Genomic DNA, 25,124 nt, shown 5'->3' with positions numbered 1-25,124 from the left:
GTAATCATGATGCAAATTTCAAAGTTGGGGATAATTTTCCTCTGAATTCAAATTTTCGAAACGCATGATACGGCAATTATACCACAGGTATCATCTCAACTTACTAAGCTTCACTACGGATGCCTCATACCGGTTGAAAGAGCCTGCCCGCTGGCGGTTTCTCCTGCCATTGGCATTTTCGAGTAATTATTTAAAACTTAATTATTCGCACCTATGTCCTGGTCGTTGCAAGATGGGAAGGGTGGGAAACTAGCCATGCAGTAGCTAGCACCGTCGACCTCACAACGTCTTTCAATACTCTTGCATACGGTTCACATACGTCTACCAACTGTTGCATCTTTCGTAAGCAGACTTTATAGCTGCTGATGACAATAGCATCATTTGAACATTCATAGGTTCATATTGTCACGCCGCATTACATAGCTTATAGTTCTATAACGTTTATATGCATGATTATAAACGAACAAATAAATTAAATTATACACAATAATAATGTGCAATAGTAAAGTAACGACAATTTATATCTAATATTTTGAGATTAATAAAAAATCGGTTAACAGTTTTCATTATCAGATGATTATTCGATCTTAAACAAATATTACCATTCTCAAGCAAACCTGCCTCGTGCCCTGGCAGGATGACAGCGCTGTCCATTTTAGAAACTACTATTTGCAGAGTTTCCCGCAATTCATCCTTAGTGTATCATCATTGCGGTCTGGTCCAGTAAAAGTGTATTGTCGTTTTTTGACCGCATAACATCGGAACATGTAGTGGAGATATCCGTTTACTGTTCACCTCCCATGCTGCAATTTGTCTATGCGACTCTTCGAAGTCCCGATTTTGGGCTTTTGACTAGATTGTGGCATGTTTCCGGTGGTTATCCACAATGTCTACATCCGGGTGGTAGGGATTCACACGATTTTGAAAACTCACACTTACAATTGCACTTGGTGTTATCGTTCAGTAAACATCAGAAAATCTCAAGTTCAATCTGGAAACAGGAAGGACAACATATTTGCGTGAGTAATTTGATTCTGGTTCGATTTCGTTGCTGATTCTGCATCAATCACACACGTGGAGTTTCCCCACGAATTGGTCCTACAGAAGAGTATGCAACATAAGCCACGTTGCTGCATTTAACTGAAATAGTTAAATAAGGATTGGATGAGCTGATATTTACCAATGTCTACCCATTTCCGTTGGGCAAGAATCGATGGATTCTTCCTTAGCACAATCGAAATAGGGTCATTTTCTCTCAATACTGTGGTAGAATTACATTACAGATTATATGACCTATTATTATAAATCGGTTTCATGTTATAACAATAATAATAAAAATAATAATAATAATAATTATTATTATTATTATTATTATTATATAGTAATGTCGTCAAGTTATTTAATGGTTATAGATTGTCATAAGGTATTTAATGGTTATAATGGTATAAGCGAATTAAGTGTTACAATTTTCGAGTACAAAACTTATGTGTTGCAATTATCCAGCAAATTTATTCATTTCTTTCTAGGTAAAATAATAGGAAAATTGGAAAATATTAACAATAAGTTTTTCTATGATTTTTTTAATGGTATATTTGTTATGGGCTTTATTGCATCGTGTGTACATTTTCTACAATTGCGAACATCTTCCAGTTTGCATTGCTGCTTTAGCACACCGTTTAACGTAATGATACAGCAATGTTAACCCAAATTGTGGTACACTAATATCACTGTCATATAATTGTTTTGCTCACAAACCGATTTTTGTTATAATACACTAATATCGCGTACAGCGTCTAATAGCTTAGTATCTACTACTTCTCCCATCTATTGTTTCCGATTTCAGGGTCGTCTTGTCATCGGTACGCCGAAGAAATTTTCCCACAACTGACAAATAGTGTTTACGGTGCTCTCCTTAGCCGTTGCTGTAGCAAAAATCAGACTCCAAGTTTCTTCCTTGTCTTCCTGCTCGTTCGCGTAGTGTAATCGACAAGAAAGATCGTTCATCTCTTCCAGCTCAACAATGTCGATCACGAGCTGCGTGAATTTCGGTACAACTGGGTAAGCTGAGCTCTCATTAATCCACCGGATCTCCGGGACTAGCATCAAATGTTTTGCAGTAATAACCAAAGTCGACAACTGAACGCTTTGTAGTTCGTCATTCGATAGCACGTCACAGAAATTTACTATCATCACCATTTTAACAGCATCCCCATTGGCTGCTTTTTTAAGCTTGCTGTTCAATAAATCGGATGGTTGATAATCAAGAGTGCAATAAGGTGGCAGAGGATTTTCTGTAAAAAAAAACATTTATATATTACTATACAGAGCAACCCGCTTTGGTCTTTTGAGTATATATGCATACCATTAAAAAATAACATCAACTTATCAGTTCGAAGTATATCTTGCAATACAACGTGAACCCCACCAATTGCACTGACGATAAACTTGATACCTATTTTCCAAGGCAGTGGTTGAGCTATTCCAACGCGATCGATTGTTCCGGCAACGTACTTTTTCAACCAGGAAGTAGGATCGTCACTAAAATAAAGATAATGTTATGATGAATTTCATTCCATACATCGAAACATGATCGGGAACACACTTTTCCGCGGCAACCTTTTTCATGACGTAAAATTTGGTGGTGGACATGATGAACAGACCATCGAATCCTGAAGGCCATTCATCAGCTCGGTTATCATCGAAAACGATGCACGAGACTAACCACTTCAAGGACTCGTTAGTATCTTCGAATAAACTCTGATATAGATACAGCTTCAAACGATGGTCAACATTACTATAGTCATTATAATTGTATCGTATTGGCTCATAGAATATTTTTACTGAACTTTCTTCTCCCTTTCCTTTAGGAGTTTTAGCCATGAGCATGTTGGTAGACTGAAGTACTACTCCAAGGACACTTGAAAGCACGGTGTTGTCAGGTTTTGCAGCATTTTCCACGCCAGTCGACATATTTTCCGTACTTGTTTTATGTTCCATTCTAGATGATTCGTTGAAAGATTCCAGTTCGGTAAATGTGGTTGTAGACTCTTTGTCGCTTGATTTATTACAGACAACTTCGATTGATCCTTGAGTTGACTCGTACGCTGTACATACACTGTCTGTGACCGAACCAGAGCTAGAACTCTCTGTTAAATTTATGTTATTTAAAAAAACTTTCTTGCTGACGTGCGGGGCATGCAATTTTGTGACGCCCGACAATTTCTTCAGCGATGCATCTTCCTTCTCCACCACAAATAATGATTCAACAGCATCCATTTTTTGTGATTCTTCATTTCCACTTGTTTTCAAAGGACCACTGTCCGATTGGTGTTGCTGTAGAAACCCTGTAGTCAGTACTTCCTGTTGTTCCTTGTTGTTGGCGTCTGTACTATACTTGTTCATAGTTTCAAGGCTCGAAATACGCCTCTCTTCCGAAGCTTTCCGACTTGGGTGATATCTATCGATAAACAGTATTTAATTATGCTACCAGCCATGTTTGCGTTTACCGACGTAGACTTACCCTCGATCAAGTACCTCTATGCTACTTTGACTTGGATTGCTCAACACTTCAATATCACTGTCATTGCCCAACAAATCTACATCACGGTCACGTTCAGAGTTTGTACTTCCCGCAACGCTTTGATTTGAGTCACAGGAACTGCCTGCCTGAGATATCCGGGAGCACGATGAGGAATCGTTTAAGGAACCACTGGACTCTAATGGATGTGAAGTATATAAAGAAATACTCATCAATAAAAAAATACTACTCAATAAATCAATACTTTGTATGCATACAAAACAAGAGTTTAGAAGCGAATTCGGTATTGTCACCTTGCATTACAGGTATGGGTGAAAAGAAAATTTCCGCCTATGTGGTTCTTATTCATTCACAATTAAGTTTCCAATTTCTTTTGACATAAATCGCTATTATATTTATGTATTTTGTTGTTAATGTTTTATTCAACACAACAGTGGCATGAGTAAATGAGATATTTTCTTATTGTTTTCTACTCTACTAACGGTAAATATAAACATTACTTCAAAATCTTCATCAATCAAACAAGTAAACAACATTTGAAGCCTAAATGAGTGGTTCACATAAAAGCACATCTTATGTGCCTATTCTGGTCAGGCGTTAGGTAGCGCCTTACTAAAATAGGCACCTTATTTTAAAAACATTCCCAAGCTACAATGAAGCTTAATTTGCCATTAACTTAAAATATTTATACATAAATGAAATTACACTAAATCTGGCCAAATTAGAGGAAAAGGTAGTTGTTTAAAATCATACAGCTTGTCTGTCTACCTATATGTAAAACAAAATCAATGTTAATGTGGCATACAGCAGTGTTAATGCGGCATTTGGAGGAAAAAGTGTTAATAGTCATAAAAAATATACCACCATTAAATTATTATAAAAGCTAGCCGCTTTTTTCAAATCAATCGAACTTTTCAGGAATCATAAAATAACACAAAATGTGTAATAGAGAGACAAACTGTACAAATATCGGATGCTTACTGGGTTTATTCTTCAATGGTGATTTCCATGCTTCCGGATTAGCTAAGGATCGACCGTAGCAAACGGGAGCCATTCGTAGCGGAAAGAGTTATTTTGTTAATTGTTCAAACCATTTCCATTCGTTTTCATGGATTTGTCGTCGTAATAGAAGGTAGGTCGTCGTATAAAAAGACAAATTACCAAACAAGCCATTAGATAGCTATTAGATATAGAGGAAAACAATCAAACATTAGCCTTCCTCTCTTAATACGATAATGAAAGAAAAGAGAAACATTAAAATTAATTGGTGCGTTACAAAAGCACATCAAAAAGATTAATCAAAGATAACTCTGCGATCCATTCAGAATAGTCACTACATACAAATACCAATCTTCCAAAAATCAAAACAAACCAACAAAAAATATACAATTTATAATTGAATTATGCATGCTGTTATAAACTTACGTGTACCCAAACTAATATTCGAACCACTTATACAGAAGGTGCCTGACTCCGGCGCAGATATGCCCGAAGTTCCGGGCATGGGGTTGGATGTATCCACGTTGGAAACAGGCGGGAGTTGGTCATTACAAGATGATACATCGATATTCGAAGAAGATTCCTTTTTGACTTGATTTTCCTTTATTTGAATCAAGTACGGACCATGACACGTTGGGCATGTATGCACATCTGCTTTCCGAGAGAAAAATAAATAATAAAAAATAAAAATAAACAAATAAATAAAAATATATAATTTTATTTTTCTTGTTTTGATTACTTACCCTCGGTAACACGAGTAGGGTCGATTTGGCGGGCTGATTTCGTATTACAAACGACACATTTATATAGTCGTAAATTCATCTCCGATAACGGCCTTTTGGAGAGAACGTTTCGCAGTCTGCTTTCAAGTAATTGGCAATCATGAGGATCCATTTCATATACTCGCTCCTTTTTGTCCGATTTAATTATATCGAATGATAGTATGATGCGAGTAGAGGTTGGTCTTTCACAAGCTTCCAATGTCTTGATTCCCCATCGCGTTTTCGTCCTATTAAAAAGCATATTGAGGAGGAGCTATTAACAAATAATTATTCACAGTACATAGATGCCTTACTTTCCGACTGAATCCTTTTCTTTGATACTCTTCTCAGAAACAACAATGGATAGTTCTGCATCACTTTCTCGACTAGTTACGTGATACAACACTTCATTATCTTCTCTCTCGGATTCTGTTGAAGAAAGACAAGAAAAATATATTTTGTTTATGGAAATGTGCTACTTATTACTAAAATTCTGAACCGAACCTTCATCCTCATCTATCCTTATGGCATAGATGCCATCTAGACCGATAGGGTCTTGTGTAACCTGCTCAAGACTGCTATTCGAATTAGCAGTATTTTCAATTGACGGATCCGTCTGGACCTGAATTTCGTCTATAAATGGATCGCCTGGCACCGAATCCAGTTGTTTTGAACTGGGTCTCTCGGCTGCGGAGTTTACTTGCAAACTCGTATGTATTTGTTCTCGGATCGTTGGTGATTTTGCTGGTTGGTAATGTTCTATGCTTCCGTACTCTTTGTCATGATCAGGGCTAAAACCAACCAAATTTCGTACCATATGTCCAGGATAGTTTTGCAGCCATTCATTCCCGTGTTCGTCCCGAAGTTTTTCCAGTGCCTCCTTAGTCTTCAGATGTTCACGACTACTTTCTGAAATATTAAATAAGATTCAAATATTTTGTTTCAATCTAAATGTAAAATGTTAGTATTGATCTTTATACTGGTTTTCAAATTCTCACCAAAATTGATTCTTGAGCAACTCGCTTTTCTTAATTCCAGTTGAGAATTGGCGATATTTGAATCCTGATCGTCATTATCGCACTCTGAAATCACTGCTCTACGAACAGGTAACTTCTTCTGACTGGTAACAGACTGGTTCATATTGTCTGAGATTGTGCCATCTCTGTCTATTGTTGTCTTAGCACTGGATGTCGGAGTGTTCCGACCACTAGAGGTCATAGCGAATGTAGACACGATGCTGGGTACCAAAATTGCTTTATAGCTATCATAATTGCCGGTAAGAGTTTTTTCATAGCGTGATAGGGGTTCATTGTCAAGAAGGAACTTGTAATCAGAGGTTGCACTATTCAAGTAACGAGCTGTAGCTTGTCGATGCTTCGGATGACACGCTAATGGATTATCCAGCAGACAAACGGATCGCAGAGCACAAAGGGTGCTTAGAGGTAATAATGTAGCATGGTCAATGATAAAGTTTGCCGATATGTCCAATTCTGTCAACGAGTGCGATAGGAGACATAAACCTTCTAGATCTTCCAAGAAATTGTTCGCCATCTGTAGGACCCTAAGCTTTCGCGTTGCATCCGAATGGAACACCGGGATGTGATTCAGTCGATTATAGCTTAAGTTGAGCACTCGTAAATTTGGCAAGCATCGTACGGCGGAAACGCTCACCAGCTGATTGTGACTTAGATCGAGGAGCTCGAGCCAAGGAGTCAGTTCGAGCGAACTATCGACGTAATCGAGCATGTTGTAAGCAAAATTTATGCTTTTTAATGAACGCCACTGACTTCCTTCTATTAAATTGTCGCCTCCACAGTTAACCAATACGTCCGATACATCAGAGATGCTCCGTACGCAAGCCAGAGTTTGAAGTTGTCCTTTGAGGTGTTGCATGCCGATGATCTGATTGATAGGTATCTTCTGCACTTCTAGTGTTCGTAGACTACGAAACTTGCTTATGTCTACAACAGACTCGTAGGGATCATCGTTGATAAACTGGTTCAAGCTTAGTATAACTGTCTTTTGTACGAAATCGTACACAAACTGCAGATCTCGGAACACGTCTGATTTGGCATTGTTGGGTTTTACTACTTGAAAGCTTTGGGGTGGTAGAATTTCATTTTTGTCCACAATCAAACTGAAAGAATCGTTCAGTGCCCTTAGCAGCGATCCTGTAAATAAGTTAAGCGCAATGAAATAGAACCAGTACAAAGGAATCATACGAAATATAGCTTCAATACCTGATAACGTAAGTTTAAATTGAGAATTCAAGACTTTATCACCGCTTTCCTTCAACAGTTTCGCCAGTGCCGTAATCTGTGTGGGATCCATTCGAGCGTTGTTCAATACTTGGCTCATAAATAAAAATTGACTTTGAGAATTTCAAGACTAACTGATGCATTCGCGTTAACACTTGAGTTGCTAAACAATGACGGAGGATTCGTCCACTAGCGGTTGGGAAGAAGGAAAAAGAAAATCTTACGTTAAGGCATCGGCCCAAAGGTGATTCATAAGATGTTAAAGGTAAAGTCACGTACTTCCACTATTCGAAGAGATTGCTGATCTAGCTACAATCAATTTCAGAAACTCTCTTTACAAATATATTCAAGGGCAACTTGCGAAACAAAACTTATACGATCACAAAAATAACACACAGCACAACAATATTTCGCTTGCAATAGCAGAAATTAAATTCCTCATTTCATTCCACTTTCGTCTGTTTTGTTCAATATTTACCCCCGTGAGGATGAGTCCACATCTTTCGCGGCTCTGTTGAGATGATTTTAATTACCGGATGAGGCACGATGCCTCAGATTTTTGAAAAATGACTCTTCGTTCACAATATATTACTTGGTAAAACCCCCTATCAGCACTTTCTTCATAATTATCGTTTTAAAGTATTGATCCTGGGAAAAGGCTAGAGAAATCGGACACACAAGTGGGTTTTTACCAAAAGGTCGATAAAGTTTTAAGAAAAGTTCGCTTGTGCTGTTCCTTTAGGTATAACTGTAGCGGTTGTGTGTGGCCGCGCCTTCAGTCATACGCCGACAGAGTAAACGCCTCATTATTTAAGGGCTTAAGGATAATCGAAAGGAATCACCGGGTGGCACGGAAAAGTTGGAACTTGTTTAGACCAAACTCAAAAAGTGCAGCAACAGTGGAGAAATAATCTGTTTTTTAGCAATACTGTTTTTCAATGAAATGCAAAATGAGGCTGATTCTGTATATCTTTGTAAGTTCTCCCATCTTCTCGAGACGCTTTGCTGCTGCAAACGTAGGCAGATGTAGGCCGGAATCCTATACAACCGATTTTGATGGATTTTTTTTCATGTAGATTGCCGCAATGGGCGTTTCGTGCCTCGTACATTCCAAAACACAGAAAAGCGCCGTGATTGACAGTATTACCGAAATGAAGGACCTGAAGAAACTGTTCCGTACGAAAACCAACGTCCTTATTCTGTTTTTTGTCGGCATTAAGGAGAATATGGGGATCATCTCGTCCTTCCGCGAAGCCGCCGAAACAGTAAAAGGGCAAGGTACGCTTGTCCAATTTGACTGCAAAAATTCAGAGGTAAAAAAAATTTGTAAAAAGCTAAAGGCACAGCCCGCTTCCTTTGTGCTGAAGCACTTCAAAGATGGTGACTATCACAAGGACTACGATCGTCAGACAACCGCGACCAGTATTGTGAACTTTATGCGAGATCCTACCGGTGATCTGCCATGGGAAGAAGACCCGGTCGGGGCGGATGTAGTACATGTTCCGGATGCGGTGGTAAAAATCGTCAACGGCCAATGAATAGCTGTTTGGAAAACTAAACCTGTTATTTCTTTAGGCGTTAGGAAAGTTCCTTAGAAAAGAAATGAAACCAACGCTTGTTATGTTCTACGCTCCATGGTGTGGATTTTGCAAAACGTTGAAGCCGGAATTCTCTGGCGCTGCAACGGATCTGAAGGGTCGCTACGTTTTGGCAGCAATCGACGTTAATCGGCCCGAAAACTCCATCATCCGCAAGCAGTACAACATCACCGGATTTCCAACATTGCTTTACTATGAGTATGTTCTGATTAGCTGTTGGTGAATGTAATGCAGCTGGCTGACAATTTGATATCTTACATTACAGAAACGGCCGTATGAAACACACATTCGAAGGGGAGAACAATCGTGCCGGAATTGTGGCTTTTATGAAAAACCCATCAGCCCCACCTCCCCCCAAACAAAAGGAGCAAGATTGGTCTTCCGAAAGTAGTTCAGAGATAGTGCACCTTACGTCAAGTAATTTTGAACCAGCTCTCAAAGACGAACGATCTGTGCTGGTGATGTTCTACGCACCATGGTGTGGTCACTGCAAAAAGATGAAACCAGAGTACGAAAAAGCCGCTGAAATTATGAAAGCGAAAAATATTCCGGGTGTACTGGCCGCTTTGGATGCCACAAAAGAGCCATCAATTGGCCAACAGTTCGGGGTTAAAGGTTATCCCACGGTCAAGTACTTCAGCAATGGAGATTTCAAATTCGATGTTAACGTACGCGAAGCGAATAAAATTATCGAATTCATGCAGGTAAAACCAAATAAGGGAACAAACGGTGAATCATGAATGAAAACATTTCGATCTTTTCAGAACCCCACGGAACCACCACCACCACCAGCCCCGGAAGCTCCATGGGAGGATGAACCATCCGACGTAGTCCATCTGAACGATGAATCCTTCAAACCTTTTTTGAAAAAAAAGAAACACGTTTTAGTGATGTTTTATGCCCCTTGTAAGCATTGCTGGATAATGCTTGATTGGCATTAATATAAATCAAATGATATTTACCTATTTTTTAGGGTGTGGCCACTGTAAACGGGCAAAGCCAGAATACACGCGAGCCGCGGAACATTTTAAGGATGATCCCAAAACAGAGCTTGCAGCGGTTGATTGCACTCGTTACAGTACGCTTTGTGCATCATTTGAAGTTCGTGGATATCCGACTATCAAATACTTTAGCTATTTGAAAACCGTTCGCGAGTATAACGGTGATCGTATGGAAGTGGATTTCATAAACTTTCTTAAAGACCCAGACGCCGCACCGAAAAAGAGTGAGAAAGCAGTAGAACCATTCGCTGATTTCCAAGGTTCTGAGCAAATATTATTGCTGACGGACAGTAACTTTGAAGAAGTTATCAAGCGGGAACCCAATCTTCTGATTATGTTCTATGCGCCTTGGTGTGGCCATTGTAAAAACATGAAACCTGAGTTTGCAAAAGCCGCACTACTATTGACAGAACAAAATGTATCAGCAAAGGTCGCCGCTCTGGATTGCACAGTGCACACAAAGGCCGCGTCGCAATTCGAAATTCGTGGATACCCAACATTGAAGTTCTTTCGAGAAGGACAATTTCAACGTAACTACGAGGGAAAACGTACCGCCCAAGACATGCTCAAATTTCTTCGCACTGGAGGATCAACCACGAAGGATGAGTTGTAAAAGTACAATGCACTGAAAAGCACAGCACGATAATAGACTGTTTCAAATTTAACATTAATTTCGTCAGCGCATTGTTTTCAATTCTAAGCAATGCCACTTCTGAAATTGCTTACAATACGTTTACTACCTCCTACACTTGTCTCTCAATGGTTTTTGTTTAATTAATGTATATAAATATCGTTCACCATGTCGTCTTCATCCCTCAGAAAATAATATTTTTTTTCTTTTTAACGACTAGCAAATTAAAATTTAATTCATTCAAGGAAAGAAAAAATAAACGTCACTGGTTTCAAGCATGATGCAGTAGTCGCGATGGGAAAAAGATTGCGGTTTGTTGAAAACTGTTACCTTTACGAATCCTGTTCTTTCATACTTAATACATCAAAGTTAGAAAATAACAAACAAAATGTTTCTTTACAACCACATACTACAGCATGTGGCTGAATTCTTATTTCATATTTCCGAGACGTTTGTTGAACATGCGGCAAAAGCAGTGATTGCTCATCAACATTCGATCAGACATAAAGCACATCAAGAGGCAAAACTCTATCGCTTGCCCCCGACGCGCGGCGCAGCCTTTTGCGATACCTTGGTAGCCTTGGTTTTCTGTTGCTTCGGGTTCGGCTGCGTCTTAACCTTCTTCTCCACCTGTTTCGCCTTCTTGGCGTCCTTGGCGACCCTGGGGATAGAGAACAACCGAACAAATAATGAGTCCATTTGCATGACGCAGCAGTAGGCGAAATAGTCGCCTGAGAGCGAAAAAATGTTCCATTTGTATAGACAACTGCTTCGATAGTGGCGCATTATAGATCTGCACCATGGAAGCAGCCGGTGAACGCAATGGAGGCTAAGCATTTTTTCGCCCGCCTAATCTGCCGAAACTGGCGCATTTATGCATTGGCAACCAGTCGGTCATGTAACAGGCATTATTGTGCTGTTAAAGGAGTCACGAACGATAGCGACACTCACTTGATGGCCTGTTCACGCTGTGCCTTACGGACTTCTGGCTTCATGTTTCGCTTAGCCATGATGTCCGTGATAGAAGCACCGACAATAGCACGTTGGAATTTCTGCGTGCGGCGCGTACGCTTCTTCGACGCTTCCTCCACGATGCCCTTCTTGTGCTTGCGGCGGTACAGCACCGTCCACTTCACCTTGCGCGGATTACGCTTCATGAGAAATGAGCGCTCACATTTTTTGTTGAGGAAGACATGTGTCTGCAAACATGAACACAACCGGTCAGTCAATCATTATTTCGGGCGATTTCACATGCCGGATGGCGGACACTAACCTTACCGTCAGCCTTCACCAGAGTCTTGCCACTACCTGGGTAGATTTTGAACCCACTGAATGCACACAGTCCGATCCTGCAATTAAAAACCGATACAATTTAGATGAGTCGATGTGCTGTTGCGTATAAAGATAGTCGTGAGGAGGAATTACTTCATTTTAACAAGCTAAATTCAGCCCGGGATTCTCTACGCTTGCTTCCGCGAAAACGTGGTGAAGGAGAAAAGGCCTGAACGTCACATCTTTTCAACGAACTGCCAACATGATGAGCTCAAAGTTTTGCGTCATGGGCAATAATATCGTTCTTATCGTTCTTTTCACGCATAGTTTCGTTTTTCAACTCTAGATTTTGTTTATTTCGTTTTATTGAGAATTTTCTGTCTTCTTCTCTGTTCTTCCTTCTTCTTCTTTCTTCAAACAAAAAAACGCGTTTTTCGAACAAAAAAGTGAGAAATTCTTCGCTTTTGGAACAATTTCGTGCGATTTCAGAGCAAATTTGCAACCCTCGCAGTCATTCCAGTTGCTAAAGTAGGCCGCGAGAGTGTAAGAAACCTTCAGGATTACCCTGCGGGATGGTTGCTTAACTTTCTGTATAGCTATTTTGCATTATACTAACTAATCCTTTTCATTCGTCCATTTCATTTCAGCAGTCATTCTCAATCAAGTCATTCGCGAAAAGAACACGAATTGAAAGAAAGGAAATATGATTAAACTATCCCTTAAACGGTTTGCTACCGTTTTATTCTTTCAAATGTTGTTTCTTGGTGTTGACTTGGGAATTAACAGCTTTTCCTACCTGGCCCGTGGTCATCAAGTAGGCGTTATATTTTTATTCATGTGAGAGCAGCTACTTTCAAATAACAGGATTGTCCAGTTGATTAATCTTTTTTTTATGGATTCCAGTGCCCAAGATGTGTGCTTGATGCTTTCATTTACAGCCTTCATCTTCAGCCTATACTCGACCTACCTGTATCAAGCAGGAATGGCAAATTTGTTATTTGAAAAGTTCCGCATACCGCTCATCATAAGCATCACTTACTTTTTCCTCAGCATTACACTTCATCTATGGCAGGTTTTGGGTCATTCCGATGCCCCCTATCAATTCCAATGGCCGAAAGCCCTAACTGCGCTCTTTATTATACACCGGCTATGTAAGCGTCCAATTATAGTACACAAAATAGTTCAAAAAGTCACATTATATTATATTTGTTCTTCATTATATTCACAGTCTCGCCGATTTATTACTACCTTTATAAAAAGTCTGCATTGAAAATGAGTGACCCTCGATTCTACGAAAATTTGGACTGGATCGCTTCGCAACTATCGATCAAATAAAGTGACGGAAAAGAACGAAAGGAATTCCATGCAAATCAAACAATATTATACCATTGCTTTACAGATCTCATCACATGAATCCAACAGTTAGAATTGCTAGTCATTGTGTCACTTGGATTAAATTTTCCAGCTTTGTAGTCATTATGATTCATTGTTCTGTATAGTTGATTACATTATTGTATTATATAGTTAATTAGGAAAACACCATAGTATTACTTCATATTGAAAAGCACAAACACATGATTTGAATAGATGGATTCCTTGAATATAAAAATGTAAAATGTTCAACATTATATATAAAAAGGGAACTAAGATTACCATTTTTACATCCCAGTTACTTACATGGTGTTAAATCTCTTGTCAAGAGCAACAATGTATCTTGTGCTACACATATCCAAATAAAATGGCATTGAAGCGTCAAATGATATGCCCACAACATTCAAAAATGTATATTGATAAGTAATAACATCAGATTCTAGGATACATGGATTATGAATTTCTCATATGTATCTCTAGGCGGAGAACCGCGACGCACAAACTATTCGCTACCTGTAGCAGAACTCTGACACTATCGATATTAAGATGTAGTTCTCGATAAAATAAAAACTTTTGAAAAGTCTTACCGATTTTCTATTGGATTTATTTTTGTTCATATCGTCACTTCTCTTGCGATTTTCTTACCCATTACTTTGACGATGGTAAAAACCCGCTAAGAAGAATTTCAAAACAAACATTGTTTTATTATAACAGAGAATACGATAAGTAAATGATCTCGACACCAATTGGAAACAGTTGTTTCACGCGATAATGTACTCAGAACCGCGTTTCCGAACTTAAAAACACAACTATCTTCATTTCAATGAAACACAGACGCTCACCCATTACCGTCGTAAAATTAAATAGCACACCCATGTCTTCTTTTGATTAGTAATAGAAAGTCGTGTACTGTATGGAGCAGGTTGTGGAAAAGGAATAGAAAATCTATTCACATAGCTGAGTATGTAGATCATGTGCAAGAATGCTTTTTTTTTACTTTTCTGGTTTATATCAAAGACGATCTGATGGGGTGGTGTAGTGCCTATGATCAAAAGCATATTTCGTTGCATGTATTACATTTGTTCTTTGAAATATTCTATTGCTGTTGCTGCTGCGGCTGTGGTTGCACCTGCGTCGGTGGCGCTAATCTGCTGATAAGACCTATACTTCCTTGCAACGCCTTACGCAGTATTGGAGGCGTGCTGGTTCCATTTGCAAAATTTTCGGCTACTAAGCGCAGATCATGGAATACGTTACGTGTGTAAGGATTTCGTCGCGATGAATAGCGCAACACCAGGAATTGGTAGTAGACCAACGGTGTCATTATACCCGCCTTGCCGCTGTGTGAAATAAGAGAAAATAATGGAGTGTTAGCTTCTAAATCATGCAGTGAAACATTCAATAATTTGTTAAACTACTTACAGGAAAACTAGTAGGACCGAAAGGGGCATAATTATTATTTCGGAAAATGCTGCCAATCGAAGAATGTTGCGAGTCTGGAATTCTACTACCGATATTAGTAGACGAGCGCCCCACCAAGAGTTTTGTCCTAGAGTCTGAAAATGTTTTGTTTGTTGGATCGGTACAGTATGTTGGTAAGGATTCGGTTGCTCCATTGACTACACGCAGTACTTACGTCTAGGAGTGTCAAAGAGTAGCTCGTGGAATGCAAAATGGAGAAGAGAATGACGGGCAGTATGATGAGCAACATTGGATAAACGTAAAGGAATATCAATGAAAAGAAAAGATAGTGACACGAATCTTCCAGCAGCATCTGTTGCATGTAGTTGCGAGATAGCTGGAAAGGGGGTAAACGTTGGTGTAGCCTAATTGCGCTGGTTGCCGCATTTGCCATTAAAACTTTATAGTACGCATTAACGGGATTGCTGAAAAACAGAGGTATACAAGTATGTGATATTGCATTAGTATATAATGATATATCTTCACTCAACATATTTCATTAAGCTGTAATATTAATTGTTGTAACTAAAAACACAAAAAACCTTTTAATAGAGTGCTTTGGATTATTTTCATAGGCACACTGCCATTGTTATTATCCTTTCCCGCTCCGCACTAGGAGTGCGGGGATAATGGTCTCCAACATTTGGGGTCACTAATATATGAAAATTCTCATTAACATTATCATTGTAAATGATAACTAATATCAATTGATGTTCCTTCCTGATTAAGGCTGGCCCACACGCTGCGATTTACGGCTAGTTTGGTCGGTCCAATCGCACCGTACATACATTATGAAAGACTATCTTTTAATATTGTCTTGTTTTATGGGTATAGACATTTAATGTTTATTTTGATTTTTGAAAATTAAAAAAAAAACAACCAACAAAGTGCCTTTTGCAACTCTTCTAACATGAATATAAAACGGTTTTTTTATATTTGCATACATACAATTAATGCTTCAATTGCAAAAGTGTTTCAAACTATGGTAAAACACTAGACATTATTTTGCGTTAGCAAGCATCCCATGTGAAACTCATACTCAACACTCCCCTAACAATTCAGTCCCCCCCATCCACCTTCCCAACACCACATCCAGCGTTTACTTTCCTTGCATGGAATTGTAAGACACGCATTGCTGTCTTACTTCTCCTTCTTTCTCGTTGCATTACGTAAGAAACACCCGTCTCGGAATTGTTGGTATACAACGGTGTATTGCTGGAGAGTGATGTAAAGGCCTTAAAAAATCTGTTAAGCCTAGCGATAGCGTGCGGCTCTCTGTAACTCGTGATTGTTTTGAATGTAACTGGTGTCCCTCTTGAGCACATCGCGCAATTCCTTTTGTATCAATGCACATTAGCGAGAGTTATTAGCATGAAACACCCAGAATGATTTTCAATTTGAATATTTATATACAAACATGAGCAATACAAATGAATTCCGAATTATGAATTAGATATCCAAAAAAATTGATTAGGAATGGGAAATCAAAAAAGTTTTACTAAGAAAAAATAATGAAAATGATGAAGGATAATACTTACCCGTAGAGGAACGGCAGAACATAGCTTAGCGCAAAATAGATTGTTAGTACGCGAGATACCCATTGCGTCGTTTCCAATTTGTTTGCAATAACGTGTTGCTTCAGTGCCTCAAAACCGGTCGGTCTGGGCTGTTGCTGATCTCTCTGCCGTGTTTCGCTCATCCTATGAAATGAAAGTTAGAAAAAATGGCCATTACACAGAACTACTTTAACATATATGTAGCAAAACATGCATAAAACGACAATTTAACGTCCCTTGCTAAGTGTGAAGGACAGCCAAATCCACACATAGGGTGCAGGTTGATAAGCGATTTTTTTCTATCTAACAGGCAGCGCTAGTGTAGCCTTCCCACACCTGGCTTTATCATTTTCTTTATCAGTATGTTCTTCGGTTTTACTTATTGGACTACATTCAGCTCCGAGGATCTCGCAATCGAGGCATCGCCCATAGACACATAACAATGAAGGCTGTCGGAATTTAATCGAAACGAACCTTCCATGGTAGAAATTTTATCAGGGAGAATAGGAATGTGATGTGCTCCTCTTTGCGGGCGATTCGCATGGTAAACGCGACTCATCGTTTCACTAGAGAATTATGTTCAATCCGACCATTTTCCCTTGGTCGTTGTGATCCGTTGTGATCATTCCGGGGGGTGAAACTTTGAAAATTTGATATGATAAAAGGATGGAGAAATCGCATGTAGGCCTGACTAACGGTGGATCATGACTTGCAGAGAATACGCGAATTGGACACGGATGGTCGATCGTGGCTAGACCTGATTTAACGCAGGTCGGATTCGAGCGGAAGAGTACATCAAATTGATCTCTAGACTCGTTCACCAACGATTTGATCTAATGTGCAGCGCATTTCACCTCGCACTCTGCGCTAAAAATAAGATAATCCCGATGAAGAACGCAACTTCGAAAGATGAAAGTAGAAATTTAATATACGCACGCACACACAAACACACATATTCAACTGGCGCTACGCACTCCATGAATTATGTACGAGGAGAAAAGGGAAAGGCAGCGTCCGGAATCTAGATGCAAAACAATCACAAGGAACAAGGATTGCCTTGTTTAATACGCCACTCGCCCCATTTCGTTTACCTGCTGTTAAGCTGCGCTTTACTCCGATTACTAGGATACGACTACTCAAATTTACTACGGGCACTACTAGCGCGGGCTGCGACTAAAATAAAAAAAAAAATTGCGGAGGTGGCCCAACACGCGACGTGTTTGACGGCTCACTACTGTCAACGTAAGGCACAGCATAAAATGATGAAAACGACTCCAATTTGCAGTATACAGGGGCACCAATTGCGATGGTCACGGATGTTGGTTGGTTTGGTGAAAAACCGGTATGGTTCGGCACTTTTTGGTGCACACGTGCAACCCACAATTTTTCCAATAATTTGCAGTTTAATGGCTACGGAAAATCGAGAAAAATCTGACGATGGCAGTGACGAAGAAGAGTATGTGCTTCCTCAAGATACAATGCTGATACTGCAGCAGTTTTTACGAGAAAAAGCGTCTGCCAACAGAAACACACAGGACGAATGTTTTGAAGAAAATTGGGTATGTTAGATCGGATCTCGGTCGGAGGTGAACTGTTTCTCATTGTATCTTCGTTATTTTCAACAGCAATTGAGTCAATTCTGGTACAACGAATCAACAAAGCAAGCCATAGCGTCTGTTGTACAATCCTTGCAGAAGAGTAGCGCCGTTCCTGAGAATACGTTTAGGGTAGCTCTACTGTCGGCCCCTTCGGTTTACAAGATTGTGTCGGAGATAAATGCAAATGGTACGATGCGCAAAACTCGTCATATTACAGTAAGGGAAGCATAATCGACACTTTTTTGTTTTCAGCTATGTTATTTGAGTTTGACGAAAGGTTTTCTTGTCATGGCCACCATTTTCATCAATATGATTACAACAGAGCGGATGAAATGAACTATTTGGACGAATTCCGTGAATCATTTGACTTGATTATAGCGGATCCACCATTTTTATCTGAAGAGTGCATCGAAAAGATGGGAATAATGATGAAGAAAATTGCTAAGCCAAATTGTAAGCTCCTTCTCTGCTCTGGTGCCGTTGTGCACGATTGGGCTAAGAAGTACATAGGTGTCACGATGTGTGAATTCCAACCGGAGCACGAACGCAACTTAGGGAACGAATTTCGTTCTTATGCTAATTTTGATTTAGACAGCATTATTAAAAAAAATCTTCCTTCTTAGAGTGGTCTTGTTTATTCCATTGTTCATTCAACTCCCTTTCCATTGGTTTCGGTTTCTGCCTTCTTTTGTTGCACCAGTTCTCGAAGACTTTCTTCCTGCTCCTTGAGATTTTTTATGAGAAAGTCTTTGTTCTTCTCACACTGGGCAATCATTTCTTCGAAAGATGTTTGCTTGCTTTTCATTTGTTCGACCAGCGATGGTACATCACTTAACACGTACATTCTTCCGACGGAAGAGTACACCTTAGTATCCGGAGCTAGCGTGGAAACGTGCTTGTTAGTAACTTCGACACGCTGTTTCGATAGCTTCAAGCTATCCGTTTTCAAGTCAAGTAGGCGTATCTTCTTCGTAGACTCGATCTTGTTCACCTGCATCTCCGTGAACGCCTGAAAAGGAAAGTTTCTAGTCACTTCCTGGCACACAATCGGATCCAGAATCAGATCCTTTTAAACATACCTTTTTCAGTTCGAGGTCCATTTTCAGGATAAAGGCAAAGTTCAGAGTAAAACCAACTCTTTTTAAGGGAAATTTACCGAAAAATCAGGATTTGTTGTGGCATGTGCAGAAAAATCACCCCGTCCGGCTTTCAGATAGAGTCATGGCACTTTTTTCGCGGCCATACTAGAGTTTTTTTGACAGATATAGAAGCAGATTTTACCAACCTTGTAGTTTGCGTTTGTTCCAGAAAAGAAATCCGGGAATAGTGCAATAGGTTTATTACGTATCACCCCATTGCAAAATGGTCGCTTATTGTTCAAGCGACCCGAAATTTTTCTGTCGGTGGGTCGCTTAAACAATAAGCGACCCGGTTGCGATGGGGCAGTAACAACAGCTGTCAAAATTATTAATTCATTTTTCTGAAAAGTCGCATTTTGTTCGACATGACTTCACCTGGTCTTTATGACACCAAACCCTAAAGCAAAAACCCCAACAAAACAAAAACAAAAAAACAAAAAAAATCCCACCCACGTTTCCGCGTGCACCTAATTACGATAATTCCGAAATTCCATTATCGTAAAAGATCTTCGAAATGAGTGACGAGTACCTGAGCAAGCCGCTATCCTTCGGAGCACCAGAATCCCGGGGTATGTATCGCCCTGCCAAGCAAATTACGCAACACCCATCCTAGTTTCGTTCTCACCGGCTTGTGCTCTTCTTGCAGGAATCGCCGGAACCCAACAGCTACAGCCTCTGTCCCCGTATCTGAATTATGATTCGCGTTTGTTGCAGGCGCAGCCCGAGTTCATCTTTCCAGAAGGCGCATCAAAACAACGGGGCCGTTTCGAACTCGCTTTCTCGCAGATCGGCTCCTCCGCTATGATCGGCGCGTGTATCGGGGGAATGGGCGGTTTGTACAACGGACTCAACGCGACCAAATTAGCCAACCAGACTGGCAAGCTACGCCGAACTCAGTAAGCGTTGAAACGAAGTGATCACGGCTCCGCACACGGGATGCTGTAATGTTTGATATGCTTTGCAGATTATTAAACCATGTGATGAAGCAAGGAGCAGCGACCGCCAACACGCTCGGTACGATAGCCGTTATGTATTCGGCCTTCGGGGTGCTCCTGCAGTGGGCACGTGGAGAGGATGATGACTTCAACACTATCGCAGCTGGTGGTGCTACTGGGTTGCTGTACAAATCCTCTGCTGGTATCAGGAAATGCGCCCTGGGCGGCGGCGTTGGCTTGGCTCTAACTTCCTTATACGTTCTGTGGAGCATGACAGGCGGTGGATCACGAAAGTTAAGCGACCTAAAATCCCAATATATATAAATATGGAGAAGGATAACATAATCAGGTTTAAAGAACATTGGCTGATAAGGCCAAGCAGCAACAGAAAGCGAGCATTAAACTTATTTCCTTATTAGAGGCTCGGTCTGTATGTAATAGCGGAGTAAAAAGGTACTTCTGTAAGATGCGTTTCCAAAACAGCCCAATACCAATCCAATAAAATGATTTCGAACTCGTAATCTTTATTTATCTTCGTAAATCTTTATTGGAGAAAGCGGCAGGAGCAGGGCAGTTCTTAAAATTTGTGTAAAAGACTGAAATAGGTCCCCCCACTCACGGTGAGTGACCGAAAAATCGCTGTTTTACTGGTAAAATGAAACTTTTTCACCTCTCTCCCTCCCCTAATACATTTATTTACGTTTCCACATATTTTTATTTAGGTTTGTTTATCTAAAAAATGGTAATTAACGATGTTTTCAGTCACTCAGTAACTCACCGTGAGTGGCGGGGGGCTATTTCAGCCTTTCACCGAAATGACGTATCGAAGTCCATTCAAAATTGTATGGGGCTTGGTTACCTGGGGAGTTCTTGGAAATGCTGAAACCGAAGAAAATCCTGAAAAAAAAAATTTTCCGATTTGAATTTTCTAATTTCAGATTTTAATTTTCCGATTTCCGATTTGAATTTTTAGATTTCAGATTTGAACTTTTAGATTTTCGATTTGAATTTTTAGATTTCAGATTAAAGCGTGTCGTGAGTCGTAGGGTGTGGACGAGCCTTAATTAAAAAAAAAAAAAACGACAAAACAAGTGGAGTTGCGCGTACACGCCCAATAAAAAACGCTTAAATTTGGATAAAAGGATTTAAAAAGGATATGCCTTCCAGTTGTGCGAGTGAAAATGAATCAGTATAAAAGTGAAAAACAGCTGGCATACCTGTATCCGCTTATCGCGACCTTATCTTTCGTGTGTTGTATTTCGACCACCGTGGCTTGGCAGCATTGGGCTTATGTCTTGGACACCTGTATCGAGACGAATTGCGGTTGCATTCTTCATGGACGCTCCACTCCGACCTTCTTTACCGGTGGCCATGTGGCCTATTGCCACTGGGCTGCTTACGGATTGGTGCTACCCATAATCTTTTGCTTCATTTTTGGCATCTTCCACGTTTCGCGTGTGTTTTTCGGTCGCCGTAGACCGCGCCCAGGGACTGCTTCTGTACGGCAAAGGTGAGTAACCGTCGTCTGATGAATGCGTTTGTGCACGCTCACTATTGATTATTCTTTTCACCGAAGATCTGGCGACATTATCGTGATGACCACAAAATCCGACGTCGAGGAAGACGACATTAACCCTTACTACTGGATTCCGGCCAGTGTGATCGGCAGTCTGATGGCAGTTTTAACGCTCGTTCATGCAGCCATGTACCTGGACGGATTCATAAATACCTGCAACCAACAACGCTACGAACTCATTAAATACATGCAAGCGAACGGCAGCTTAGTGCCCATAATTCAGAGTCGCATATCGTGCTCATCGGTGCTGGACTTCATGGACTATCTGCACCTGGATGTTTCGTTCGACAGACGACGAGAGGGCCGAATTAATACCGCTGCTGCACTGATCATTGGTTTGATATGCTCATGGACCTGCATCCTTCTATGGATTTGGACCGTGGTCATTAACGCAAAAAGGGCTAGAGCCAGTCGGAGATTGCGCATCTGAGGGCATTGCCCACGGGTAAGTGCTTAGTTTCGCAACAGCAGCAGTCTATGCAATATTGTATTTGGCGATATCCTCTGCCATCCGTTAAGAATGTGCCTTTAGACATACCTCACATCACAGTGTATTTAAACTATGAGATCCTCCGTTTTGCATCACATCATTTCATATTTCATATTTTATATAAAAATGGAGATACAAACAAACAACGTTCATTATAACTTTAGCGTAGCACCACATAAGTTTTACATTTTGACTTTAATTAGAGGCAAATAAATTATAAGCAATCTAAAAACCAACTTCTTGCTAAGTAGTTATATCACATGAAACAGTAAATATTATAAACATTGCGAATCGCTAAGAAGCTAGTACTATATAAGAAATTTATACAATATTTTATCCTATTAGGTCCAGTATCCAATTTCTGATATTTGAACCAAAATCATTCTGAAAAAAAAAACAAACAAACAAATCGTTGCATTTCGAATAATTTACAGGTTTGGATTTGCTTTTAAACGTGTTTTAGAGTGTCAGAAATGTCTTTACATTCATCAAAATTTGCCGCGCGTTCCAAATCGATTTCCTGATTTAATTTGGACTAAACACGGGTGGGTTGTTGTTGTTGAAAGTTTGATTGAAATCTTGTTCTTTGTCAGTTCACTCTCAGCGGATTCGGTTTTCCTTTTCCTCGAACTGTGTTTCGGTGATCTTTTTGGTTTTAGTTCGACGGTCTTGATAATTCTGAAGGTGACCAAGAACATCCACCGCCGTTCGATCATTTTGCAAAAAAAATGATGAAAAAACAAACACTTCGAAGAATCCATCCGTTAATTTATTACGCATAGCACGCCTTATATGTATGCCTACTCACTCTGTGGCCTGCCACAGAAGATTCCGTCGTCCTTCAAGTCGCTAGTCCTGCTATTCTGTCGTCCATTCGATACCGTCGCTCGATTTGGGCCTACCACGCCCTCTCTATCCATCCGGAAGGCCTAAGAAGACTTTCCGGGCTGGGTCGTCGTCTGCCATTCTCATGACATGCCCAGCCTACCGAAGTCGGGCGACTCTCATACGGTGCGCGACATTGAGATTGTCATACAACGCGTATAGCTCCGCGATGTATCGGCTTTTCAATCGTCCCTCCTCACATACGGGGTCATATAACCTTCTGAGGACTCTACTCTCGAACGCAGATAACAGGGGTTCGTCCATTTTGGACAGCATCCAAGTCTCAGAGGCGTATGTGAGCACCGGTACTATATAGTCGTATACAGTCCCAGCTTCGTCCTTCTCGAGATATTTCCCGAGAGGATTAGTTTATGTAGGCTAAAGTATGACCGGTATGCTGCTAGTACCCTAGCGCGAATCTTTCGTGTTAAGTCATTGTCGGTGCTAGTATCTTGACGCTAAGTAGGTGAAGTTCTCGATTACTTTGATCTTTTTGTCACCTATTCGCGAATGGCCCCTGGCAGGAAGAGCAGGCTAGTCAGCCCACCCCCTGGCGCGGACCCTTGGTGTTAGCCAAGGGGCTTAAGAGTTTTCCATTAACCTTCACTGGACATGTTACGTTGGTCATGGTAATTTTTATTACTAGCCTGATCAGTTTCGACGGTATCTCAAAGGGTTTCATGGCTTCATACAATTTAACCCTGGCTATGCTATCGTAACCTATGAAGAGATGGTCCTTCTCTTAAATTCACTCATCTTTTCAAGGATTTGCCTAATGGTGAATAAATGATCAGTGATGGAACTCCTTTTGCGAAATCCTCTTTGATAGTTTCCCACTATCTCGTCGGCATATTGGCCAAGTTGGTCCTGAATGACAAGAGGGAATATTTTGTAGGCGGTATTCAATGCCGTAATACCTCTATACTTACTGCAGTTTAACTTATCTGCCTTCTTAAATATGGAATAGATTACGCCTGTGCTCCACTCCTCGGGAATAAACTCGCTATCCCGTACCCCAGCAATCTCTTGATGAATCCTGTTCTAGCATTGCACCTCCATACTTGACAAGTTCGGCCTCTATTCCGTCGGTTCCGGTGCCTTATTGTTTTTCAGTCGATGGATGGGCTTTTGTGTTCCAAGCTCGGTGACAGGAGTAAGTTCATGTCTACCAGTGAAGCCTCTGGAGCATAATGCTCAAGTGATAATAGGGAAAAATGCGGGCTGTTTCAAACCAAACAAATAGTTAATCGCGCGTTAAGAACGATTTCTGCCTGATTGATTTTCAAGTATGTGTAAGGGGCCATGGTGTGCAGCCCCTCAACTAATAACGCGAAACTTTTGGGTTAAAGAAAGTATTTTATCTGCCAAGTCAAGAGCTGAATTTGGGCTAGTTGCCCCGAAGGACGCGGCGTCCTTGATCCCGTAAAGTAGCGAAAAGATCGAAAGATGATATCACGCAAAAAGAGATAAAAGAGGATGATAGGACGCTTGCGCACTCCTTTCCCGGTTGGCGATGCCTATATAAAATGCCCAAATCTCTATAGGAATTGCCCTCCGGGTTACAGTCCTGCGCAGGCAAGTATCGGCCGCATGCCAGCGCACCTAATTACGCCTATCCAAATGACCACATCTGGACAGGTTAGCCCGCTACATATGTATTTTCAGGTTTTGCACATCTGTTGATTTTAGAAACAAAAAACATACTAAAGCCGGCTACATACGCGCAATATTATTGGTCAATATTCCAGGCTACTTTGATGTATTCAGCATATTTTCAGAAACCGGAAAACACTTTGCAGAGCCCTAATACGTCAAATAAATTCAAGTAATGTAGAATATTCATCAATAATATTGGGCGAGTGTGGTTCGCTTAAGAATCTTTTTCAATTTTGGCGGCGCCTAGAAACTTTCCAAACGAGAATGCGCAATAGTTTGGTTCTACTTTTACAGTAAAGTCATTTGCAACCACAAATTCAAATAAAATGTATGTTTAGTTGTTGGCTCACCAAAAATGAGCTGTTGTCTCGAAATGAATCTCGTTAGCAATTTTGTCAA

General features: G+C 40.4%; 9 protein-coding genes across 15 annotated transcripts in view; 5 read left to right on the top strand and 4 right to left on the bottom strand.

The window, feature by feature from the left end:
* Positions 1-1,590: 1,590 nt before the first annotated feature.
* LOC125949190 (serine/threonine-protein kinase 11-interacting protein) lies at positions 1,591-8,009 on the bottom strand. Of its 4 annotated transcripts, XM_049675956.1 has the most exons (12): positions 7,836-8,009; positions 7,539-7,745; positions 6,297-7,469; positions 5,803-6,207; positions 5,613-5,727; positions 5,281-5,546; positions 4,964-5,188; positions 4,520-4,561; positions 3,521-3,716; positions 2,603-3,457; positions 2,363-2,538; positions 1,591-2,291 (listed from the first exon to the last, which is right to left on the bottom strand). In XM_049675956.1, the coding sequence occupies exons 2-12, from the start codon at positions 7,654-7,656 to the stop codon at positions 1,840-1,842; spliced, it is 4,023 nt and encodes a 1,340-aa protein (XP_049531913.1). In that variant the 5' UTR covers positions 7,657-7,745; positions 7,836-8,009; the 3' UTR covers positions 1,591-1,839. The 4 variants fall into 4 exon arrangements, with proteins under 4 accessions (XP_049531913.1, XP_049531914.1, XP_049531915.1 ...); XM_049675957.1 differs by lacking the exon at positions 4,520-4,561; XM_049675958.1 differs by lacking the exon at positions 4,520-4,561 and having other exon boundaries at positions 4,970-5,188.
* Positions 8,010-8,356: 347 nt separating this feature from the next.
* Positions 8,357-11,027, top strand: LOC125949192 (protein disulfide-isomerase A5). Its single transcript, XM_049675961.1, has 6 exons — positions 8,357-8,530; positions 8,633-9,070; positions 9,132-9,352; positions 9,420-9,858; positions 9,919-10,060; positions 10,128-11,027. Exons 1-6 carry the CDS (start codon positions 8,495-8,497, stop codon positions 10,766-10,768), a joined length of 1,917 nt encoding a protein of 638 aa, XP_049531918.1. The 5' UTR covers positions 8,357-8,494; the 3' UTR covers positions 10,769-11,027.
* A 148-nt stretch (positions 11,028-11,175) lies between these two features.
* On the bottom strand, positions 11,176-12,320 carry LOC125949201 (60S ribosomal protein L24). Its single transcript, XM_049675977.1, has 4 exons — positions 12,212-12,320; positions 12,060-12,135; positions 11,738-11,985; positions 11,176-11,447 (listed from the first exon to the last, which is right to left on the bottom strand). The coding sequence occupies exons 1-4, from the start codon at positions 12,214-12,216 to the stop codon at positions 11,315-11,317; spliced, it is 462 nt and encodes a 153-aa protein (XP_049531934.1). The 5' UTR covers positions 12,217-12,320; the 3' UTR covers positions 11,176-11,314.
* A 212-nt stretch (positions 12,321-12,532) lies between these two features.
* LOC125949200 (transmembrane protein 138) lies at positions 12,533-13,968 on the top strand. 3 transcript variants are annotated; one of them, XM_049675974.1, is made up of 4 exons: positions 12,533-12,601; positions 12,706-12,895; positions 12,962-13,209; positions 13,287-13,967. In XM_049675974.1, the coding sequence occupies exons 2-4, from the start codon at positions 12,762-12,764 to the stop codon at positions 13,391-13,393; spliced, it is 489 nt and encodes a 162-aa protein (XP_049531931.1). In that variant the 5' UTR covers positions 12,533-12,601; positions 12,706-12,761; the 3' UTR covers positions 13,394-13,967. The 3 variants fall into 3 exon arrangements, with proteins under 3 accessions (XP_049531931.1, XP_049531933.1, XP_049531932.1); XM_049675976.1 differs by having other exon boundaries at positions 12,561-12,601; positions 12,709-12,895; XM_049675975.1 differs by lacking the exon at positions 12,533-12,601 and adding an exon at positions 12,618-12,633 and having other exon boundaries at positions 13,287-13,968.
* A 95-nt stretch (positions 13,969-14,063) lies between these two features.
* Positions 14,064-17,647, bottom strand: LOC125949196 (Krueppel homolog 2). The gene is made up of 5 exons (XM_049675969.1): positions 17,538-17,647; positions 16,429-16,590; positions 15,066-15,315; positions 14,852-14,985; positions 14,064-14,769 (listed from the first exon to the last, which is right to left on the bottom strand). Exons 2-5 carry the CDS (start codon positions 16,587-16,589, stop codon positions 14,526-14,528), a joined length of 789 nt encoding a protein of 262 aa, XP_049531926.1. The 5' UTR covers position 16,590; positions 17,538-17,647; the 3' UTR covers positions 14,064-14,525.
* A 43-nt stretch (positions 17,648-17,690) lies between these two features.
* Positions 17,691-18,668, top strand: LOC125949195 (protein-lysine N-methyltransferase CG9154). The gene is made up of 3 exons (XM_049675968.1): positions 17,691-18,005; positions 18,072-18,231; positions 18,297-18,668. Exons 1-3 carry the CDS (start codon positions 17,706-17,708, stop codon positions 18,665-18,667), a joined length of 831 nt encoding a protein of 276 aa, XP_049531925.1. The 5' UTR covers positions 17,691-17,705; the 3' UTR covers position 18,668.
* LOC125949202 (prefoldin subunit 1) lies at positions 18,642-19,452 on the bottom strand. The gene is made up of 2 exons (XM_049675978.1): positions 19,124-19,452; positions 18,642-19,053 (listed from the first exon to the last, which is right to left on the bottom strand). Exons 1-2 carry the CDS (start codon positions 19,142-19,144, stop codon positions 18,691-18,693), a joined length of 384 nt encoding a protein of 127 aa, XP_049531935.1. The 5' UTR covers positions 19,145-19,452; the 3' UTR covers positions 18,642-18,690.
* A 114-nt stretch (positions 19,453-19,566) lies between these two features.
* On the top strand, positions 19,567-20,639 carry LOC125949199 (mitochondrial import inner membrane translocase subunit Tim23). The gene is made up of 3 exons (XM_049675973.1): positions 19,567-19,752; positions 19,830-20,079; positions 20,148-20,639. The coding sequence occupies exons 1-3, from the start codon at positions 19,698-19,700 to the stop codon at positions 20,440-20,442; spliced, it is 600 nt and encodes a 199-aa protein (XP_049531930.1). The 5' UTR covers positions 19,567-19,697; the 3' UTR covers positions 20,443-20,639.
* Positions 20,640-21,197: 558 nt separating this feature from the next.
* The window catches only part of LOC125952671 (uncharacterized), a 47,210-nt gene continuing 43,283 nt past the window's right edge, over positions 21,198-25,124 (top strand). Inside the window, exons 1-2 of one of the 2 annotated variants that reach the window (XR_007468827.1) lie at positions 21,198-21,628; positions 21,695-22,139. Coding sequence is in view for 1 of the 2 variants with exons in the window: in XM_049682282.1 (XP_049538239.1) it covers positions 21,300-21,628; positions 21,695-22,124 (759 nt within the window). In the remaining variant the exon portion in view is untranslated. Of the gene's footprint in view, positions 21,629-21,694; positions 22,411-25,124 lie in introns of those variants that run through there. The other variant, XM_049682282.1, reaches the window with a different exon arrangement.

The sequence above is a fragment of the Anopheles darlingi genome, chromosome 2, assembly GCF_943734745.1.
Source record: "Anopheles darlingi chromosome 2, idAnoDarlMG_H_01, whole genome shotgun sequence".
Lineage (NCBI taxonomy): Eukaryota > Metazoa > Arthropoda > Insecta > Diptera > Culicidae > Anopheles > Anopheles darlingi.
The sequence above is the reverse complement of the archived record's forward strand: the minus strand, read 5'-3'. Positions and strand labels throughout refer to the sequence as shown.

What these genes read in the sequence shown, in the direction of transcription:
- LOC125949200 (XM_049675975.1), top strand. Translation starts at nt 12,762, where the DNA reads ATGATTAAACTATCCCTTAAACGGTTTGCTACCGTTTTATTCTTTCAA. An exon ending in GGCGTTATATTTTTATTCAT is followed by an intron (nt 12,896 to 12,961) that starts GTGAGAGCAGCT and finishes TATGGATTCCAG; the next exon opens with TGCCCAAGATGTGTGCTTGA. An exon ending in CTTTATTATACACCGGCTAT is followed by an intron (nt 13,210 to 13,286) that starts GTAAGCGTCCAA and finishes TTATATTCACAG; the next exon opens with TCTCGCCGATTTATTACTAC.
- LOC125949199 (XM_049675973.1), top strand. Translation starts at nt 19,698, where the DNA reads ATGAGTGACGAGTACCTGAGCAAGCCGCTATCCTTCGGAGCACCAGAA. An exon ending in CGGAGCACCAGAATCCCGGG is followed by an intron (nt 19,753 to 19,829) that starts GTATGTATCGCC and finishes CTCTTCTTGCAG; the next exon opens with GAATCGCCGGAACCCAACAG. An exon ending in GGCAAGCTACGCCGAACTCA is followed by an intron (nt 20,080 to 20,147) that starts GTAAGCGTTGAA and finishes TATGCTTTGCAG; the next exon opens with ATTATTAAACCATGTGATGA.
- LOC125949196 (XM_049675969.1), bottom strand. Translation starts at nt 16,589, where the DNA reads ATGAGCGAAACACGGCAGAGAGATCAGCAACAGCCCAGACCGACCGGT. An exon ending in ACTCTTTGACACTCCTAGAC is followed by an intron (nt 14,986 to 15,065) that starts GTAAGTACTGCG and finishes AAACATTTTCAG; the next exon opens with ACTCTAGGACAAAACTCTTG. An exon ending in TCGGTCCTACTAGTTTTCCT is followed by an intron (nt 14,770 to 14,851) that starts GTAAGTAGTTTA and finishes TATTTCACACAG; the next exon opens with CGGCAAGGCGGGTATAATGA.
- LOC125949201 (XM_049675977.1), bottom strand. An exon ending in TGGTGAAGGCTGACGGTAAG is followed by an intron (nt 11,986 to 12,059) that starts GTTAGTGTCCGC and finishes TCATGTTTGCAG; the next exon opens with ACACATGTCTTCCTCAACAA. An exon ending in CAGCGTGAACAGGCCATCAA is followed by an intron (nt 11,448 to 11,737) that starts GTGAGTGTCGCT and finishes CTCTATCCCCAG; the next exon opens with GGTCGCCAAGGACGCCAAGA.
- LOC125949192 (XM_049675961.1), top strand. Translation starts at nt 8,495, where the DNA reads ATGAAATGCAAAATGAGGCTGATTCTGTATATCTTT. An exon ending in GGCTGATTCTGTATATCTTT is followed by an intron (nt 8,531 to 8,632) that starts GTAAGTTCTCCC and finishes TTTTTCATGTAG; the next exon opens with ATTGCCGCAATGGGCGTTTC. An exon ending in TACATGTTCCGGATGCGGTG is followed by an intron (nt 9,071 to 9,131) that starts GTAAAAATCGTC and finishes TTATTTCTTTAG; the next exon opens with GCGTTAGGAAAGTTCCTTAG.
- LOC125949190 (XM_049675956.1), bottom strand. Translation starts at nt 7,656, where the DNA reads ATGAGCCAAGTATTGAACAACGCTCGAATGGATCCCACACAGATTACG. An exon ending in ATTTAAACTTACGTTATCAG is followed by an intron (nt 7,470 to 7,538) that starts GTATTGAAGCTA and finishes ACTTATTTACAG; the next exon opens with GATCGCTGCTAAGGGCACTG. An exon ending in ACCATTGAAGAATAAACCCA is followed by an intron (nt 3,717 to 4,519) that starts GTAAGCATCCGA and finishes CACATCCATTAG; the next exon opens with AGTCCAGTGGTTCCTTAAAC.
- LOC125949202 (XM_049675978.1), bottom strand. Translation starts at nt 19,144, where the DNA reads ATGGACCTCGAACTGAAAAAG. An exon ending in TGGACCTCGAACTGAAAAAG is followed by an intron (nt 19,054 to 19,123) that starts GTATGTTTAAAA and finishes TTTCCTTTTCAG; the next exon opens with GCGTTCACGGAGATGCAGGT.
- LOC125949195 (XM_049675968.1), top strand. Translation starts at nt 17,706, where the DNA reads ATGATGAAAACGACTCCAATTTGCAGTATACAGGGGCACCAATTGCGA. An exon ending in AATGTTTTGAAGAAAATTGG is followed by an intron (nt 18,006 to 18,071) that starts GTATGTTAGATC and finishes TATTTTCAACAG; the next exon opens with CAATTGAGTCAATTCTGGTA. An exon ending in GTCGGAGATAAATGCAAATG is followed by an intron (nt 18,232 to 18,296) that starts GTACGATGCGCA and finishes TTTTGTTTTCAG; the next exon opens with CTATGTTATTTGAGTTTGAC.